Here is a 20695-nt window from a genome sequence, read left to right on the forward strand (position 1 = left end):
CTCCAGGCTACCTCTGAACAGCACCCAAGTTGTGCTTTCCATAAGTTGGCTGTAGCTGAGCATCTGGCCCAATGAATGCTACAAGTATGCTATTTTATTTCCCCTTGTGATTTATTTGAACTGCCCTCATGTAATCCCATTCCTCAACTATAAAAGAGAATGAAACTGTTTATGTGGGTTTATTGGGTGATGTCTGCTTGACAGATGCCTGTACTAGAACAGCTGCATACATGTGGTATCTTTGGCATTTGCTATCTTTTAAAGCTTTACTTTTTTCTTTTAATGCTTTTGACTTCATAAAAACAAGTAGAGAGTATTGTCAGAATATATTATGTTCTCTCCAAAATTAATTTATGATTGAATATCTCTAATTAAGGGAAAAAAAAAGAAAAAATACATAACCTCATATAGTACTTAAGGCTTTTTGATTCCTCTCCATCTTTTAAAAGCACCCCTTCAACTGGCTGGAGTGAGAATGATGTGTATATGCCAAGTGGAGGACTCGTCCCAGATCCTGCCTGTCAATAAGCAGATTTCAGAACAGAATGTGGATCCTGATGATTGGTCAGGGCTTCATCATCTTCCCATACCAATAACTTACTTTGCAACAAGGGCTGGGCAGGGTTCTTTGCTGGGAGCTAGCCAGAAAAGACAGGGCTGTGTGAAAGATACTTTACATCGTCTCACGTTTACATAACCCATTCAACAGTCACTCTGCACTCTCCACATTATTCCGTGGAGGAATAGAGTTTCTCCAACAGAGCAATTCATGGCTTCTCTTTGTACTGACCAGCCTGTGACCCTGGCAGCTAATTCAACAGGTTACTATGAACCTTCTGCTCTATTTCGCTACTGTTCTGCAACATTTGTTCAAGTTACCTCCTTGAAATGACACCCATGCAAATTAAGCTTAACTGGTTATAATGTGAGATGCTTAAATTTATCATCCTAATGAAACTTTCATTTCTTGTCACTCACCCAAACCCTCAAATACTGTTTTCTGTCCTAGCCCACAGAATATGCAAGAATTAATCTAGTGTTGCAACACAGCACAATGGGAAGAATATTCTTGCTGTACACCAGCCAAATTCTTTCACAGCAAACTCAAGAGGGCCAGTTGTTCAGGGTTAGAGACACAACTGTGTAATTCAGCCTAGATTTGGCCCTTGGTCTTCATACTGAGCCATCCCGGAGGACCAGGTGTTCCCAGTCTCCCTCTGCACCCAAAACCCAGGAGCCTCAGACTAAAGGTGCAGTCAGTCTGGATTGAGACTCTTAAGAACACGATCCAACTTTCAAAGGCACTGAGTACACTGTACAGAGCCAGAGGACCTGAACTTTAGACTTAGGCTTTCAAAGAGCTTGGCAAGGGTTTTTAAGGTCTTTTTTTTTTTAATGAAATAGTCCCATGATGTAAACTGCAAGGAATTCAGCTTATGGATTTTGGATGAAAGCTTGAAGTGACTCTGCAAATCCTGAGAATCAAGGCACTTTAAGCTTCCTGCTTCAACAAACACTATGGCCACTCCTTCTGGCTGTCCTAATACATAGGTAAGTTTCATTATGCACTAAAACCAGGCAAAAGAGACCCCTTTTTTTCATGTTCTCTTCCATATCCCCAATTTATATGAACAAACTGATAGCCTGAATGAAGTCTTTTAATATTCTCTTGAAAGTTCATTTTATGCCCTTTATCCCATTTACACGCTTTAAGATTCTGCAGAGCTCACTACGAGATCTGCCCAAACTGAACTACCAGTCAGGAAAACACTGCAGGCTCCATGCACTGCCTGAACAAACCTGGAAAAAACACTTCTTTTAGGGAACTGATTTAAACAAGCAAGAAAAAAGCCAGCATTGGAGCAATGTGTTTTGTACATGGGAAGGGACTGGAACATCAGATGGCACTTAGAGAATGTGACCTATTTGGCATCATGTTTGCCAGACAGCCTTACCTGCCACTGCCAATGGAAGGAAACGCGATTGATTTCAGCTTCTTTTCATCAGCCAGAGCCAAGCAGTTCTTCACTGTCTTTTCCAGCAGCTCCTCGCATTTGTCTGAGCCCCAACCTGGGCTGTTACAATGGATCACAAATTTTGCAGGCAGTCCATGGCCAGCACTGACAACAGCTAGGAAGAGTTGAAAATGAAACACAATTACTTTCCTCTCTTTAGGATTAAAGGAGTGTACATATGATTAAAATAGCAAACAATCAACAGACATTTCTTTAGCCCCTGTCAATGTTTTAGATTACAAATCACACAGCCTTAAAATACAACATGATTACAGATACTCTGTATTTCCAATTTCCAGCTGCATTTTGCTGTGATAATTTATAAATCATAGTTAAGATCGAGCTTATTTGAGAGAGAGAGCAAGAATTCATGGCTGACATCAAAGGAAGCACATTTATACTGAGGATTGGGTAAGGAGAAGGGCAGGATCTCTTAGAACCAAAACCAGACAAGGGATGATCTTGCTTTGGTTTGGTTTACTGCAGAACTACAGTGAATATCAGGATGCTGGACAGGCACAAGGAGTTATTACTTCAGTGACCTTCAGCTAACTCCTGCTAAATGTCCAGTGTTTAGCTGGCTTCTGATCATACCACAGCCCAAACTGGAGCAGTTCAGAGCTACTAGCGCTCTGCAAACCCCTAAGGAAGGATGGAAAAGAGGTGGATTAAGATTCTGGCTTTATTTCCAGCTTTGTCTCTGAGTAACTATAATTAAGACATTTTATGTGATTTCAAGACTTTGGGACTGGCCTTATGTAAGCTCTTGTTGTGTATGGGTCATCCAAGATCACTTGAACAATGCTGGGCTTAGTTTCTCTTTTTCATCACATTCTTGACAGATGGGTGGAGAGGATGCACTTACAGATTTGCAATGTTTGATTCACACTGTTTATGTAACAACAGGCCAGGCCTTGTATGTACAAAGAAATGAAAAAGGATTTTTATCATGCTAATCATATCTTATCACCACAATATTATCATGGACATGTGGGGACTAAGAAGATGCAGCAGAGCCTGCCTACAAACTGCTGACAGGCAGGGATTCTCCAGATGAGAGGCCTCCTTCTCTGCTGGAGTCACTGCTCTAGGTTCACCACTTTGCATCACAGAGCAACAACAGACTGTGCTCTGCCTGCCAGAAACCAGGGTAAGAGGATCTCTGCCATTTCTGAACTGGGCTGTGGTTGCAAAGAAAAAGTTGTAACTTCAGTTTGTTAAAAAAAAAAAAGGCAGGGGGAAGCAAACCACCCTAATCTTAAACTGAGGGAAGAAAAACATCTACCTGAAATCTCACAAGAGCATACAGTGAGCCTTCACAAAACCACAATAAAAATACCAGTAAGTTTTTTAAAAAATTAAAAAATCAGGTTTGCAAAGGTACTTAGAGGTCTGAAATCCTCTATTCTATTCTGGAATGTTTATGAGGCATTTTGCTATATAAGTATATTAGAAATAACTGTTGGCACATGATCATCACATATGGATACTATCCCACGGCTGATGCAGGAAAGAGAAAATAGATTTTATCATATGGCATCCTGGCCAGGGGTTAACCAGAACATTTTGAAGGACAATGGAAGCAAAATCATTAATGTTCTTATGGGTTTGCCGAGTCCCAACATGTTGAATAGCCTCAGTGTTAGGCAATGTTAATTTGTCATAATGTGCAACTAAAATGTTGGCAGATTCAGAATACATCATAAATTCAAGAAAAATCTATTAAAAACAGCTGACATATCTCTAGTCAGATGTGAAATGTGGATATCATCTTCACCCCGAAAGAATAAAATACTGTATTGATACACATCAGCAAATTTAATATTTCTCAGGGAGTGTTTTCTAGGGTAGTCATTAATTAACTCATCAGGACTCTGATGAGGACAACTGTTCATTACCAAGAGCAGCTGTCCTTTACTTAAATGCAAATGCACTGAAATGGGAAGTAAGAAACAGAAAGCCAACTATGGACTTATTCTGTGCTAGTCACATTCGAGGTAAACATCTTGGTTATAGGAAGATTAAAGGGATGTCCAAAGAATTGAGAAATCTGAAAACTGGGTTATCTGTAGGATTGAAAAATGGATGTATCAGTTCTGCTCTAGAGTCCTCCAAGAAGTCCCTAATAGCCAGTTTCTCCCAGTGCAATGCAGAGCTGCCCTGGGGTAAGACAGCCAAGCAATCCCCAGATCTGAGAGATGCACTGACAGCTGAGAAAAAGAAACTTTCCTTTCTGACTTGCCACCTATTTGGAGCAGTTTGGTCTGGGCTGGTAAGCAATATTGTACAGAAGTTAGTAAAAAGAAAAAAGTGAGTAACTGATTCTGCATATTTTTGCAGAACAAAAATTCCAAGAGAAACTTATTAAAATTTTTAAAAAGCAAGGGAGAAACCCCCAAAGTATTAAGCTCCAGAAGTAAACAGTTGTAATTTTTCCTGTCAGAGCTGAATTCTTACATCTCCCCTTCGGCTGTAGTTAGGATTCGTTTACAAAACTGTGCACACTGTATTTATTTTTATAGCATAAACACAGATGGCAGAATCAGCCTTCTATATGAACAACATGGATCAGCAATTTCACAGATGGTGTAAAATTATATACTGCCATTATCAAACTTTATTACTCATATAGTAGATTTTTCTCCGATATTACATAAATTTTGATAACTAGGCATCAAAAAGTCGTAAGCTTTTATAGTGATGATTTTGGCACTGATTAAACTAAGTACCCAAGCAGATGCTGAACTTTAAGCACATGCTTAAGTTCGGTGAAAGTCAGCAGCATTTCAGCAAAGCAGATGTTTAACAGAGTTGGACTCAAAAATAAGCATCTCATTAATTGCTTTTCTGAACTGTGCCCTTAATGATCAACACTGACTGTGTATGCACATACCTGTGAACAGCCTGGTTTGACTGTAACACTACAGCACTGCCCATTTCCCAGGTGCTTTGGTAAAGCTTACTTAAGATGAACGTGTGTACTTTAACTGTGGAGAATACAAACATGTAACCCTTGGGAGCTGCCTGCAGACAGCAGAGCCCCAGTGCTGCTGCAGGAGGAGCTGGGCTGTGTGAGCCAATCCCAAACACCACCCACGGAGGTCTGGTTGGGGTCCCGAAGCGCAGCCTCACCTCCGGCTATGTCCAACGGGCCGTTCTTTTTGCGGAGCTCAATGACAGCTTCCACAAACTCCTTGCCGCCCTTCTTTTCCAAAGTGCTCCCTGAACAGAGAATTGTTAGTTTACTCCTCTGATCTCAACAGACGTGACTCATCATTCACTTTTGTTACATCACTCTAGAGTTTTCTGCCCAAACATTTTTTGGGGACTGCAAAGTAAGATCTAAACCTTTTGGGACTTGAGAATTAGCTAGTCATTAAAAACAACAACAACAACAACAGAAAGAAAAAACCAAAAAGACAACCCTAACAACCCAAAAACCTCACACTGGTATCCCTTGCTAACATTCTCAGACTTGAATTTACTGTCAAAACACATTTGACATGACATCCCTACCTCCTTCCTTCTCATGAGCATCTCTTAGTGTGAAATGTTCCAGAAGAATGTGCTAGCTCAACAGTGGTTGAAGGTTCATAATTCCTTCCCCTAAGACTCATTTCCCCTCTTCTCTTACAAATTGTTTTAAAGAGCCATTTGCCACAATAAGAATTTGAAACTCACCTGATCTTGGTCCCTGACCCCAACAGGTGGCCCCAGGAATGAAACAGTCTCGTGAGTGCAGCGGGCTGCTTTACTTGGTAACTGCCCAGCTTGTTGAGCCACCTTTAACCAAGAGGAAGAGCCTCAGAAATAAGGAGAATCTCTAAGGAACATATTCCTCCAATGAACTTCTCTAACTACAACTAAGGAGCTGGACAAAGTCATTCTGGGATAAGAAGAGCTGTGCAGTGTGTCAGGGCAACCAAAAGGTATGCTGTTTACAAAGGCAGTCCATCACTAAATGGTTTAGATCTTATTTTGCAGCTCTAGTTTTAAATATTAATATAAGAAAAAACAGCCCAAGAAAGCATTTTCCTAACTACATAAGCATCCCACATAATTTTGCATTGTGCATATTAATCATAAAGGTAGATAAGTGAAAAGCAGTGATATCATAAAGGCTCTGATTTGAGATATTGCTTTGAAAAGTGATTTCCAAAAATTCAGAACTAGGATCTCTAAAGATCTAGACATTTATTTGGTGACACCCCTTACTTTCATTGATGAAGAAAGAAAAAAAATGCAATTTCTGATGGAAGTGCACATACTATATGCTCCAGGAAGCAGAGTCCCTCCTCCAAGATTCTGGTTACTAAATCAGGTTATAGTTCTAGGAACTAAGAAGACTGCAAGATGCTTTTGTTTCACTAAATTTCTTCCAAACTGAAAAGTTGAAAACAATGCATTTGTTTTCCATTCAAAAACTGACTCTGTGACCCTGAGTCTATTTTGTTAGCAGGAGTTTATTGCTTTTGGGGTACAAAAGCTGAGGACAATTACAAAATAAATGCCTTTCCTTTGGCTATTTCATAACCAGTTCACAACAGGGTTTGCCAAAAACTGGATTGCAAGGTCAGACTGTAGGTCAGAGTGTAATTTGCTCCTTGTGCTCATTTAAGCTTTTAAATATAAATACCTCAGCCAAACTCCTGAGAATTTTCTGAAACTTAAAGTTACCTGTCCCAGAGCAACTGAGTGGGAGGATCACCTTACAAATCTCCTAGAAAAGACAGTAATAGCTTCATTTGTAGCAGCAAGGTGTCTTAGGAGAGTGCTGGGAAAGGAGATCCAGAGCAGCACTGAGGTGCTTGGAAGCACTCTGCCCTTCAAAGGCAGTAAATTACCAGAAAGCACAACACCCTGTGCCCTTTGCTGAGCCCATCCAGCAGATACGGCTGACTCCAGGGTCTTACAAAATCACCCTGACAGAGAAAGGAAGGGGAAGGAATGAAACAGCGTTCCATTCTAGTTATATTCTTTTTGTATGTATCTCCATATCATTCCTATTTATATTTATATATATTCCAGTTATATTCCCCATGAGTACATGAATTCTGATCAGTCCTAAAACCCATGACATTCATAATCCTTAATTTCTCTTGTTTCAAGGGGAAATATAATTAAGCCTTGTGCAGAACCTAGGAACAGCAAAGTTCTATTAAGTAGGTCATTTCTTTGCCATTGCAAAGCTGTTGTACGTTTAATGGAATTTAGCCTAGTTTGGTTTAATTCAATCCAGAAGGATCAGCTTTTTCCCTTCTACAGGGAATTAATTTATAATTAAAAGCAATGAACAACCACATCACTTTATTTCACTGAGCTCTCTTCTTGCAGATCTGGTACAAAGAAGAGAAAAAGTAGTAGTTGGTATGAATGAGTGAAATATTCTGAATTTACTCCTCAATTATGCTCTTATTCTGATTAACAGTGAGGATTTATACTGAAATCATACTTGACATCTATGTTGTAAATTAGCCTAATCTGGCAAAGGACAGACTGTATTTAACCATTTTCCACCACATTAGCAAATTTCTTGATGGAAGTCTTGCTTCACAGCTTCAAGGTTAGTATCTTAATTTGCTCATAGGCATAAATATGTGTCACTCCCATGAGAATAAGATCATTATCTCATGCTTTCCAAGCAGGCATTGGTATCAGTGTTGAAAACAGCGTTAGCAGAAATTTAGGCTCTAAAATTCTCAGGATAAGCCCCCAATACATTTAAATTGTTAGGGAAAAAACCAACAAAAATTTAAAAAAAATTTAGATGGGTAAAAGTTAATCATTGGAAGCTAAGCATTTGTGCACTTCTATTCTTTCTTACAGCAGTCAGAGGCAACAGGAACCTATGCTAAGGAATGAGCAGTTCAGCTTAGAGAAACAATTTTCTTTGTAGGGTATCAAAGCATTTCTTTGTCACAGGGTAGGAGACAGGCACGTTGGCTAAATGGGTCTGACAGACTTTGGAAGCATATTCTTCAGGTACAGGCTACTATGACACTCTGCATATGCCAGACAAGTCACAGTGCTTCTGCCCAACAGGCTGACCAGAGCTACATTTCTCTGCAAGTTACTCAGAAAGCAGCCCTTTCAGAAAAAGCAGGTGGTGCAGGACATGTGTCCCTCCAAGTCAGTACTGAAACAAGGCCTCAGGCATGGCGGGAGCCCATTCTCATAGTGATGGTGGGATCAAGATGAGATGCAGAACAGAGGCTGGGATCAGCTGACTTGTTTTTAAGCATTGCCAGCAACTTCTGCATTCAGCCCAAATTCTGATTTGCCTTCTCAAATTACCAAGGCAGTTCAGTGAAAGTACTCCTACGCTTTTATCAAATCCTTCAAAATTCAGAATGCAGAAAGGGGTAAGAGAAGGGTTCCTCAGGGGACAGTTAAGGTGGCTAAATTAAGAGGTCTGTCCCGTTTCCTGTCATGCCTTCTCTCATCCATGTAGCTCAGATGCGATGTGTGTGCAGAACTAGCCTGGGCTTGTGGGCATGAGGACCATGGAGCAGGGCTAGGAAGATCATTGGTCCATGAGGATAGTCTTAAGAGTTTGGAAAATACAGACAGGCTACATCCAGCACATGAATCCAGATGTGAACATCTGAAACTTGGCATGAAGAGGGTGCACTGGAACTGGTTAGAAATCTAAAGATCAAGACTCAAACCACATTCAAACCAGGCACTTAACATGTCAAACCAACAACGTAGTAATTCATTTTCCTTGGTTAGGTGCCTGCATTTAATGCACTGTTCCTGCACTTCAATTTTGGTGGTGCACTCCATTGTTACTTCAGAAAGTCCGATTTGGTGATAAAACCAAAAATGCCCACTAGGTTTGCAATTGTTCCTTTCTTTTTATGATCAGTCAGGACTGCTGGAAGTGAGAAATGAATGCAGATCTGCATAGCTACAACAAGCTGGTGGCTGCTGATCGACCATGCACACACATACGAACTCCGCAGCACTGAACTTGCCATTACCTACTTCACCACCGGTGTAGAAGTCAGAGTTTGTCGGGTGAACGACAGCATCACTGTCGATCGTGGCAATGTCAGCCTGTACAACTTGCAACTACAACAGGTAAACAGATGTATATCAACCACGTTGGACAGAGACCCAGCACAGGCTCTACATTTACACATGTACCAACGTCCATATTTTCCTACCTTTACATCTCCAAACCTTGCGCCAAAGGAGTATGCTGAGTTGTGTGTGCAGGTGTGTGTAGAGAAAGGGGTGTAGGGAGCAGGAGGAGGAATATTGAGTATGACATGATCAAATAAATGTTAAAAATGACAAGTCAGAGCAATCACATGAGATCATTTCCAAAGTTTTAAAATCAGCTAATGCCCCATTTCACTTTGTAGAAACCTAGAACAACCAGTTCCCCACAGAGCATGACATTAAAATATGGAATCTGTTTAAAAAAGAGAAATTCAGGATCATCAAGCCAAACAAAATAATTAGTTTCTCCATTTTGTCAGCACCAATAAGCTGACAGGCACTGATCTTCATATGTAAAGCCATTCATAATTTTGTTTCTGAAAATGCCCATCTCCTTGCTGTGGAGGAAACCATGTATTTGCAGCCAGGGTTGTACAGAATTTGCTTTAAAAAATACGAATAACTGTTCTTATAGTTTAAAAACAAGGCGTGTTTTTTAATTATGTGCTGGAATGGCTAAGAAACTTGTAGAAATATATGAATTTCTAAGAAAGGCTGATTTAAAAATTAGCCTTCTTAACCTTTTTTCTTGTTAAGTTATTTCTGTACATTCCCATAGAAAATACAGCAGTAGCAGAGTTATGGGCTGTATTCCATTAAGGAAGTTTAAAAAAAGTCAGAAGCAGGTGTAATCAAGTAAGAAGGGAATGCAGTACATAATGCATGAAAGGGAGTTTTTGTTTTGCTGAAGAACAAACTTCTGTTAAAGAAGGATTTTTTGATTTCTTATCAATCTGAAACATGAGAGAAGCTTTAAAAGCGATTCTCCACCTATGATAGTTCATTCTTGGTGTAATACCAGTATTTGTTTTCAGCTGAATGGAAAAGTGACAGGGAAGAATTGAAACATAATGGAAACAAATTATTGACTGGATTAAACATCAAATCAAGGTAGGGACGATTTGGGGACAGCTAATTATTCAATGATCCCCTCCAAAAATTAAGCCTACTCTAAGTATCAAAATAAAACCCCTAAGATTGCAGGTAGAATGGAGAAACTGCTTATTTTGAGAACAACCTGACAAAAAAGTATTTTAGTCCTCCAAGTATCCAAATAAGAAACCCCCCAAAATAGCTAACAGTCACATACGATCATTATGGAAAAGAATTTAAAATTTTTGAACTGAAATCAGCTTGAAGACTAGCAACAGCTGTAAGTATTCAGAATTGGTCAAAAAGTATTTTGAACATAGTTCTTCAACAAAGCAGGACCTGCAAGATTTGAATTTCTGTTCTGATTAAAGGTATGAAGCCCTAGAGATTAAATTCCGAGTTCCATAATTTCCATGTGACCGTTAGTTGTGTCAACCCATGCCCCATTTACCTAGGTCATCTTTAAGGTCAATGTCAGCATTGGTAGGATTGATAATGGCCTCCACCTCGAAGCCGGCTAAATTACTGATTTCACTGTGAATAAGGTTCAGCTGAAAAGAAAAGCATGAGGTGGGAAATAACAGGACAGCTGGGAAATCACAGAGAAGCTGCAGAAAAGTGAGCTTTGCAACACAGATGGAGATAGCATCACTGCAAACAAATATGCAAAATAAAAGGCAGGTCATAAAGGGTTATTATCCCAAAAAATTCAAACACAAGACTCAAACATTGTTCACTCTGGGAGGACATGAATGTACCTACTAGTAAGCTCTATTTTGGTTTTATGCTGATCACTATTTGGATTCTTATTATTACCCAGTACCTTAAGGGGGCTTACCAGAAGTCTGGATAGGCACTTTTCATGAGGGCATGGAGTGGCAGGACAAGGGGGAATGGCCTTAAACTGAAGGAGGGTAGGTTAAAATTAGTTATTAGGAAGATAGTCTTCCCTGTGAGGGTGCTGAGGCCCTGGCACAGGTTGCCCCATCCCTGGAAGTGCTCAAGGCTAGGCTGGATGGGGCTTGGAGCAACCTGGTCTAGTGGAACATGTCCCCACCCATGGAAAGGGGTTGGAAGGAGATGAAGTTTAAGGTCCCTTCCAAACCACTCTGTGATTCTTATTTTGCCATTAAAAGACAGTATTTGTTTCTTCCCCAAGTATAGATGAAGAACACCCTAAGCATTCCTAAAGCATCAATTACAGGGATGTGCTGGGACTGTTCCACACTGAAACAGGATCAAACCTGCTGCTCCTTCTTCTTCAAACCAGGAAACACAAGCCTATCTCTGAGAAAGCACACACTTGTCTCCAGCAATTCCTCCATCCCAACAAGGGGATGTGGGTTTTTTACTTTCCTTATCAGTGGTCACCACATTCTGTACTATGGCACTTCAGTTCTCATTACAGCTCTGCAGCCTTTGGGAATGTCTGGTGAGGTACCATAAGCAGGCACGTGATATTATGCTTATTGCATTTAGTTTTTATTTTATTTGCTTTACTTCCTTTCGTCCCTTATGAAAGCAGAGACTTTTAACCCCATCCATTAATGCCCATTTAATCCTCTAAATACCCCCATATATTTCAAGCAAGTCTTTCAATTTCTTTCTTGCTCTAAGTCAGAAGGATTTCTCCTGGGCAAGCAGGAAACTGAGGAAGGTAGCACAGAGGTCTAGAGATTGAGCTCTCATTTGCACTACATGTTCTTACAAGACGGTTTGGGTGTCTCCTCATAAGATGCCACCCACACCTCAGAACCAACTCTACAATTTGAGGCAACCTGACAGGAATGCTCAACCTGGTAAAGGTGAAAACTAGGTATGGGAAGAAGTTTATAACAAGCATTTGAGCAGTTTGTGATGCTGCTTCGTAGCTTCTGTTGGAAGTCTGATTTCATAGGCACCAAGTTTACTACTGTCAAAACTTTAAATAAAAGTGTTCCAGACTCTTTCATTTGGGAAAATACTTGAGCTACAGCATGACCTATGCCTGTGTCTACAATATGTATTTAAAGTGTTTTTTTCAGTAGCTGTTTAGGTGACATGGAAAGTAACCATGAAAGAGAAAGCTCTCATTCATTTATTCAAGTTGTGAAACCAGCTGTGGTTTAGCCAGGCTTTCCTTTTAATCCAAAGCCCTCAGCCTATGAAGCATAACATACACCTTGAGGCATGGTACTTTGTCTCATCAATAACTGAATTTTATCTCTTGTTTGTAGTCCATGTTCTGTAAACTTAACTCTTCAAATAATTTCTTTGTGTATGTTAATTTATTAACAGGGAATATGAGCCAATCCATGAAACCCATACAAGTGAATGGGACATTTAAGGAGGCCACCATCCCTATATTTAAATTTTATGAAAAAAATATTTCCATTTCATTCATGTGATTCTATGAATTGACCTTCTTTCTCTTTTTAAAAGTCTGCAATTTCATATAATTTGCATATGTTGCTTGAGTAAGCTATGTTGCCTCAAAATAGGGTGATTTTGAGTGAAAATGAGTGTAATTCAGCCCTGTTTTAAGTACAGCTCTGTTCGGGAATTTGTAATAAAATCTAAGAAAGCTTCCTTTCCAAATAGCTTGGAATCCTTTAATACTTCACACGTGGTGAGTTATTCATACTGGAGTTTGAGTCTTGAGTTTGACTACAAGCAACTGCTGTTTAAAAAAAAAAAGTCAAATCAAATCAAACCAAAATGTTAAAAAAACTTCATGAATTTTAAAATTAAAAAAAAAACCAAAACAAAAAACCAACAGCAAAACACATGCTCACAGCAAGACTGTTTTGTGGAGATTTTAGTATGTTCCTAAGCATATTTTGCTCATTCTGTAAGAGATCTCTTTGATTCCTAATTCTGTGCTCTACAAGTTTTTACCCCAGATCTATCAGCTGCAAACTGTTTTTGTTTTGGACCTTAAATCTATCCCTGAGCCTACTCATATATGGGATTTACATAACAACCAGCTGGTAATTAAAGTTTCAATTTAACAGCAACAAGAAAATGCTTAAAAAGCTGCCCACGACTGATAGCATGTGTTGGCAGCTAAGAATTATTTTACTAAATTCTGCATTTACTGCTCAATGCACTGTTAGCTATCCAATCGCAAACAAAAAAAAATTAATCAGAATTTTTCCTGTGGAATTAAATCCTCCAATGAATAATTGCTCAATTTCACGACCCAATAGTATGAAGCATGTATTAAGCAGAAGAAGTGATCCCCTAAAGGGCCACTTAAAAAAAAAAAAAAAAAAAAGACACAACTTGCACATACATGTGCAACAAAGAATGGACATAACTTCAGGTAACATTTCAATTAAATGTTAGTTAGATAAAATGCAGATGGCACTTAGCACATCCATGAGTATTTTTTAAGTCAAGCCTGGCATTACTAATTTTAGACAAAATTACCTTAAAAGTCTTGAAGCTTTTTCTGGTATGAGCTTCATACTGAAAACTGAAGATACCTATTGCAGACCACAAGCTCAGGTGTCTTGGAAAGGCCAAACCTTAAAGCTCAGGCTTGAGGTCCTGCAACTCTGCCTCTGCTTTGTAATTCTCTCAGGAAAAACAAACTAATTAATGTGCACAATGACACATTTCCACTGGAATGTCACTTGTAGGATGTGCAATCATTTACATATTAACTAGATTTTAATAATTAATGTAGCATTAATAAACTTCTACAGGTATAACTGAAGAGTTCTTTGCCGTTTCATGACCTCTAATAATTTCCGGCTGAATGTCAGCAGTTACCTAAAGATTTAATGCAGTAACAGTAATTTAAAAAACTGAACAATACCCAGGTTTGCAATACTCTCATTTGTGCTTTTTGCATCAAATTAAATCTGGGGTTATTAGAAGGATGAAGAGCTCCTCTTGCAAATAAATCCCTTCCCCTTCCTTCTGCAAATATGGAGCCATGAAAATATTTTTCCCATTAAACACTTATGAATGATGTGATATCAAAACCAGGATTATTTTCTCCTTCCTCTGCATTTAGCAAATGATTTTCTGATTTGGCAGATAATGGTTTTGCAAACCAAACAGACATGCTGGAAAGGTGTTCAAGAATGTCACAGGAGATTTGAAAGATCCTGATTGATCTCAGCAGCAATTCTTCAAATGCCTTTTCTAACCCTCAGATCATGATCTGTTTGATTTGGAGTGTTTCCTCACAGGTTTTCATTTTCTTTTAATTATTGTTTTCATTATGTGTTACAACAAAAGGCTAACACCTGGTCCCTCTCACTTGCAGGGCTAACTGACAAGGACCCAGTGCAGGGATGGATGTGTCACGCCAGTCATTTTCTCAGGGGGCTGCACTCCAAGTGAAGGAGAAAGCCTTAGAAAGTCCATTCCCCGGTACTATGACTCCTTGGGTAGCTCTACAACAGACACTGGCTTTGCCCAGCACAGCTTAAAGCAGTCCTGGAGTTCATGGTTTTCTTCCACTGAGCCCAACAGCAAAGCCCCACTGATTTGCTGGGCCAGGAACACAACACTAGGTCTTATTACAGCTTTCCTATGGTAACTAAAACGAGCTCAAAATCACCTCCAGAAGTCTGATGTTACTTGTTTTCTTGAAACAGTAATGTAGACTATAAATTTTGGGTTCTAATTTAGTCACCAAAATGTTTTTAAAAAACCACCCCCCTACAAGGAGTAAAATAAAAAAAAAAATCCTACTAAACCAGCCATCTAGTTGTAGCTGTAAAATTAAATGTGGAAAATCAGAAGTCTTGCAAAAAATGTTACTCTCATGCATGTTAAAGTTGGCAAACAAACTGAAGGATAAATGGAGAACAACCTCAGTATGAAATGAGTCAGAGGAATTACATTCCACAATGGACAATGGCTCATCTTTTATGGCTTACAACACAATGATCTGATTATTGAATGATAGCAGATAGATGCAGTTTTACTTAAGAAAATTTTGCATCACAAATTAAAGGCAGGTTTCGGATAAAAGACCAAATTAATTTAATGAATTGTCTCTTTAAATGGATCCTCTTTAAGCAGTTATGTATTTGTATTAAACCAACCCACATCCCAAAGCATAGTCACAGGGAAAAAAAGAATTATTGATCTCTAGTTTTTCATAAAAGCATCATTCATTATTACACAACATTAACTTCTGTAAATCATAAAGCAGAACATAGCATAAAACCATTATTATGAACAAATGTCTAAAATAGGTTTTGATAAAAACCTGTAAATCATTTACATCAGCAATGAAGTGGGCTGACTGTTGGAAAAAATACATTTTATTCTTGGAATAATCTCTTTGGCAGATGCTTATCTGTAACAATTATGTTGTTTATTAATGAGACAGATTACAAGCACACAGGCTTTCCTTCTAATTGAGTATTTAATTATGTAGCCACATGAAGACTTATTTATGTATTTTTAAAATGTTCTAGAAGTTGTTTCAGAAAATTTCTCTGAAATTAGAGATACTAATATCATACATCTCCTCGATTGCTCGGTGGGGAAATGTCCATTGTACCTAGATGTTTTGTGGAAAGTGGAGGTGGTAGGAGGGGGCTATGCCCTAAGCAGCACAGAAAAATAGGTATTCATTTATAAAAATGGAGGATCATACCTTCTGGCCAAGAAACAGGCTTTTGGTGGACAGGACTGTGAAACCATCTGCAGGAGTTCCCTCTGTTGTACTGTCAGCACTGGCTGATTTGCTCACTTCTCCCTGCTTCTTCTTCCAGAAATACAGTTAATTAGTTAACTCAAGGCTCTGAGAAAAACAGTTTAATGACACTAAGATATATGACATGCACTAAATGCTTAGCAGGCAATAAAATGCCTGTACAAACAGGTGTTGGATTTTATCCTTTAGTCCAACCAAAGCGCCTGATAACAGCTGAGGGGATGAATAGGAAAAACAACCTCAATGTCTGCAGATCTACAGGCGCCTTCTCTTGCCCACACCAGTGCACAGCTGAGATGACAGTTGTCTTAAATGTTGCAGCAAAACATATAAACAGCCCCAAACTTTTAACAGCTTTCTAATGGCTTGTGTGGACAAAGATTACATATCTCAGTGTGTGGGCAGACATTCATTCTAAGCTAAAAACTGACTTGTCAGAGAATACATTTTATCTGTGATGGGAGGTGCTCCCAGATTTCACAGACTTATTTTTAGAAATGTTCCTTTGTAATATGGCTGTCCTTAGAAGCAGTGTCAAAAGAATACATCTACTTTCTATCTGCCTGGTTGCAGGAAATGGGCTGAACAATTTTCTGTCTTATTTAACATCATCACCTACTTTTATCTCCAGTAAAACTGCTGGAGGAGAAAAAAGGAGTTCGTTTTAACCACCAGTTCTTTTTTCAACTCTATTACTGCAGTGAAATAACAGGTTTCAGGAATGAACTGATTTACTAAACAAAAATGAGAATTAGGAATATTTTGAAAAGGAAGTCAATTCACAAAGGCTATGGTTATAAACTCAACTGAAGCCAAAAATCATTTCACATTTTCAATAAAATTACTACTTACGATTTCATATAAATATTTGGTGCCTCAGCAATATCTGTGTTTAAGCAAAAAAAGCACACCTGGAATACTAAGCAAGCCACTGTTCTCCTACTGTCTCTTTCCAAAGTATATAAACTAAGTCTGAGGCTGAACAACTACAATTACTTTGATGCAAGGCTATATTGGACTTTTAGAAGCTGTAACCATGCTTTACTTTACACAAATGTTTTGAAAATTAGATTTTCATGGGTCCTATTTCAATTCCCCAGGAGTTTATTGTTAGCCAAATACCAATATAGTAAGCAGACAATACAGTTTATTGTGTGGAAGAAAAACAGAACCCCACAACAGACTTCCTGCTTTTGTAATCAAGTAGGGCAAAAAATTCCAGATTTAGGGAAATTATTAGGGCATGGTTATTGGAAGTACTGCATGTGAAATGTTGACTAATAGGTGTTCTGAGGGAGAAAACTAAATTCAACAATCTAGTTCAAAAAAACAAAAACAAAAGAGTGAAACAACTAGAAATGTGACCAAGTAAACAGTAACAGAGACACACAGGATAAATAAAGAAGCTTTGCTTGACTCAGAGGCAACTTTCACATTCCTTGCCCATTTCATGTGAAATTCCTGTACTTTTCTTCCTACTTGCACAACTTACTGCTTAACAGTAGTTGTTTTGCAAAAGAAAAAACATCCTTGGCTACACATGTACACACTAAAAAGATTCCTTACTCCTACAACCTGAAACCTGTAAGGCATGACCAGTACAGCCCCTAGACACTTTCCTCTTCTGTCTCCTGGCACCTCCATCCTCTGCCCACCTCAAAATGTTTCTTACAAAGAACAGAGTATTTATGGCCTATCTGCCTGTGCTGCAGACCTGGGCCACTTCTGAGGGTGTTCAGACTCCTGCTGCACCAGACAGAGGGTGGTGCTCCTCCTTCCCTACTCACACTGACTGAAATCACCATTGTTAACAACACACGGAACAGAGAGCCGACCCTGTGTGAAGCTCCCTGCAGCTACTGCTGGCAAGCTTGTTTGGGTTTAAAATAAACACATTACCTTGGATTTCCTCGCTCCTTTCTTGCCGCCTGTTTTCTTTGATACAGTTTTTTTCTGTGATGGAGACTTTGCCTTCTTTGCTGGGGGTGGAGTGATGATGGCTTCCAGTTTTCCTTTTGATCCCCGCTTCTTTGCCAACAGCTCTGGGTGAATATTGGGTAACACTCCACCACTGGCTATGGTGACCCCTTTCAATAGCTAATTAAAAAGAAACAAAACTTGTAGATGACAAATTCCAGCATTTACTCACCGATAAACAGAAAACAGGACTCACTGCAAACTCTGTACACTGCCTTGAGTTTCTCCACCACTATCCTTGAAGAAGAGAGATGTGAAATGCATGAAATGGAGCTGACCACATACTAGGTTTTAACTACAAAGGGAGTATGTGTTCTTCTTGCACACATGCTTGTTACCGTCAGCATCTCTAGGGCTCACCTAAGGTCTGTTTCTCTGAATCCATGCCACGAAGGCTGTTACCCAACAAGGAAAAAAGAAGAAAGCCCCTGCCATATACCTGAGGACCCTGCAGGGCAGCCTGTGAGACATCAATGGGACTCCAAAGTCCAGGCTGTGAGCCTGCAACAGGAGCCACACTGTGGAGAACCCAATATATGTCCCAAGTGCTGAATTTTCCTGAAACTGTGTTTTTGAAAAGATTTTCTTAGAATAAGAAACGTCAAAATGCAGGGCAACATTTATACAAATCTCTACAGCTGTAAGTCTTTCTCCAAGCAGTTGGAGATCAATATTCAAAAATGTGCAGTTCATTCAAACCTTTTAAAGCAGAGATGAAATATATCATGTTCTGTATTTAAAACCACTTTAACCCATTTTTATACATCTAATTGGGACTAATTCACTATTCAGGAAGATACAGACAGTGACACTGAAGTCCCCCAGGTACCTCCACCTGATTTGTGTTTACTGCTCCCAAATCACAACTCAGTAAGGCTCCAAGCTTATGAAGAGATAATCAATGGAAAGTATTACCAAATTTCATGCAAAGCCAGAAGGAGGGTGGTTGTGGGATATTATTTTTTTTCCTGCTCCATCACGATACATGGGTTTGGAAAAAACATCTTTTCCAACAGGTTTTCACAGCACCTCACACAAAGGTACATTACTCCCAGTCACTGCCTCTGGCTGACACCTCAGCACCGTAATAATAATGCCCAATTTTTCTGTGGCTAAGTTAAAGGCATCTTTAAGTCTACAAAGGACACAGATTTGCAAGAGTTTAGAGCTCTTCTGTAGCCACAATAACAGGCTTCAGTGGGAACAGGATAGGTCCCACTGAGTCCTCAGCTGCATAAGGGGGACACTAAAAACAAACAAACAAATAAAGAGCATCTGCAGGATATTCTCTGTGTCCTTGAAGAATTTATGACAACATCTCAGTCCAACAGAAGTGGCTGTAATAGCGTTAGCAAACATAATTTCACATCTCCATTGCATTTTTACACATTTTAGCAGTGCTGAAATACACAGTCAAGCTGAGTACTGTAGTCAGTTACACAGCCAGCATGATAGTTAATGTTTCCTGGTGTGCTACTCAATAAGCAGAGGTCTTGAGTTACAAGTCAGCTATATGGAAAGACAATTTAAGAAGCCCTAAAGGAAATCCTGGCCTTCACATGGCAGAGGTTTTTCTTACCTGATTTAATTCTTCATCGTTTGCTACAGCCAACAGGATGTGTCTAGGAGTGACTCGACCCTTCTTGTTGTCCCTTGCCGCATTTCCAGCCAATTCCAGAATTTCCGCTGGGGAAAAAGTAAGCTCCTTTTAATTACAATGTGATCATTAAGGAAAGTCAATGTGTTATTTAGCATCTATGCAAAAAGATATGGGAATTACATCATGTTGCTCCTAACTGCTGTAGATACCCTCAATGGACATCTAGCTCTAAAATTATCATTTTGTTTTTATATGTCTAATCACTGAAAAACAAATGCACATTTAAGTCCTGTGCTTTGAACTAGATTTTTTTTTTAAATTGTTTTGAAGCAATTTCCCTAGATTCTTCATTTTTCAGTGTTCTTCTCAAGGCTACTGTGTGCTTATCTCTTAGGATCCCTCTCCTATCAGCAGACAGAGTACAGTAGATGCACAAATTCTATCAGTCTTTTTCTCAAACCTGTCAAATGTGAGTTCTGGCTTGCATCACTTCTACGTTTTTATTACTGGAAAAGACACTATTCTCAATGACTCATTTTTAACATTATGGAACCATAACATTATTAAACCCCAACCATATAAGCACACATCCAAGTGTATTTTAGGACACTAAAAATACAAATTCTGCTGCTACACTCAAAGATATTTTTCTCTATTTGAGAAGAAGTTTTTAACCAGAAAAAGTAATTGATGAATCATGTTTGTTTGCTCCTCATAAATTATCTCCTTAGAAGATATTTCCAGTGCTGACAAAATAATGTTCAATGGCTATGCATATAATGGCTTTTACTGAATTAGGAAAGATGAAATTGCACCCCTGCAGATATCTGTGAAGTGAAAGGCTAGAGCATTACCTGCTAACAGAACTATCTGCAGCTCAACAAGCCTTGGGCAAGGATGCAATTAATTACAACAAAGTCTGGGGAACAATTAAAAAAAATGACTTAACATGTTTATCAGACTTTGCAATTATGTGCTACTGCTGTCTCCATTATACCTAACCTTTCATCTCTCTCTCTCCAATTTGTTTCACTACTGCATTTGGTAAGTTTCCTTTTGCAAATCTAGTAATGTTTGGAGAAAAAGAGTGGAAAAAAAAGGAAATGTCTTTTTTTACATCTATTACACACTACTATTAAAATATAACATTACAGTAATATATGAGCTTGATTTCACATTTAAGAACTGACTATACCATGAGAGCTCTCCCATAAGATTCCTTTAGAGGGAAACAGAACTGAATTAAGGCATTAATCTGGCAACAAAGAAGACTAAAATCAAAGTCCAGATGACCACATGCCTTTACCATAGGACACAATAAATCTTAAGTAATAATAT

At 38.9% G+C, this 20695-nt stretch overlaps 1 protein-coding gene across 5 annotated transcripts in view; it reads right to left on the reverse strand.

Moving 5' to 3' along the window:
* MACROH2A1 (macroH2A.1 histone) overlaps positions 1-20695 on the reverse strand; it is a 42892-nt gene that overhangs the window by 2742 nt on the left and 19455 nt on the right. The window contains exons 3-8 of one of the 5 annotated variants that reach the window (XM_085073567.1): positions 19337-19443; positions 17680-17877; positions 15721-15828; positions 8999-9089; positions 5148-5237; positions 1956-2130 (exon numbers count right to left, since the gene is read on the reverse strand). In XM_085073567.1, the coding sequence (XP_084929693.1) occupies positions 1956-2130; positions 5148-5237; positions 8999-9089; positions 15721-15828; positions 17680-17877; positions 19337-19443 (769 nt within the window). Of the gene's footprint in view, positions 1-1955; positions 2131-5147; positions 5238-8998; positions 9090-10566; positions 10667-15720; positions 15832-17679; positions 17878-19336; positions 19444-20695 lie in introns of those variants that run through there. The other 4 variants (XM_085073565.1, XM_085073566.1, XM_085073563.1 and 1 more) reach the window with 4 other exon arrangements.

This window comes from Lichenostomus cassidix, chromosome 13 (genome assembly GCF_008360975.1).
Source record: "Lichenostomus cassidix isolate B80296 chromosome 13, HeHo_3.0, whole genome shotgun sequence".
Lineage (NCBI taxonomy): Eukaryota > Metazoa > Chordata > Aves > Passeriformes > Meliphagidae > Lichenostomus > Lichenostomus cassidix.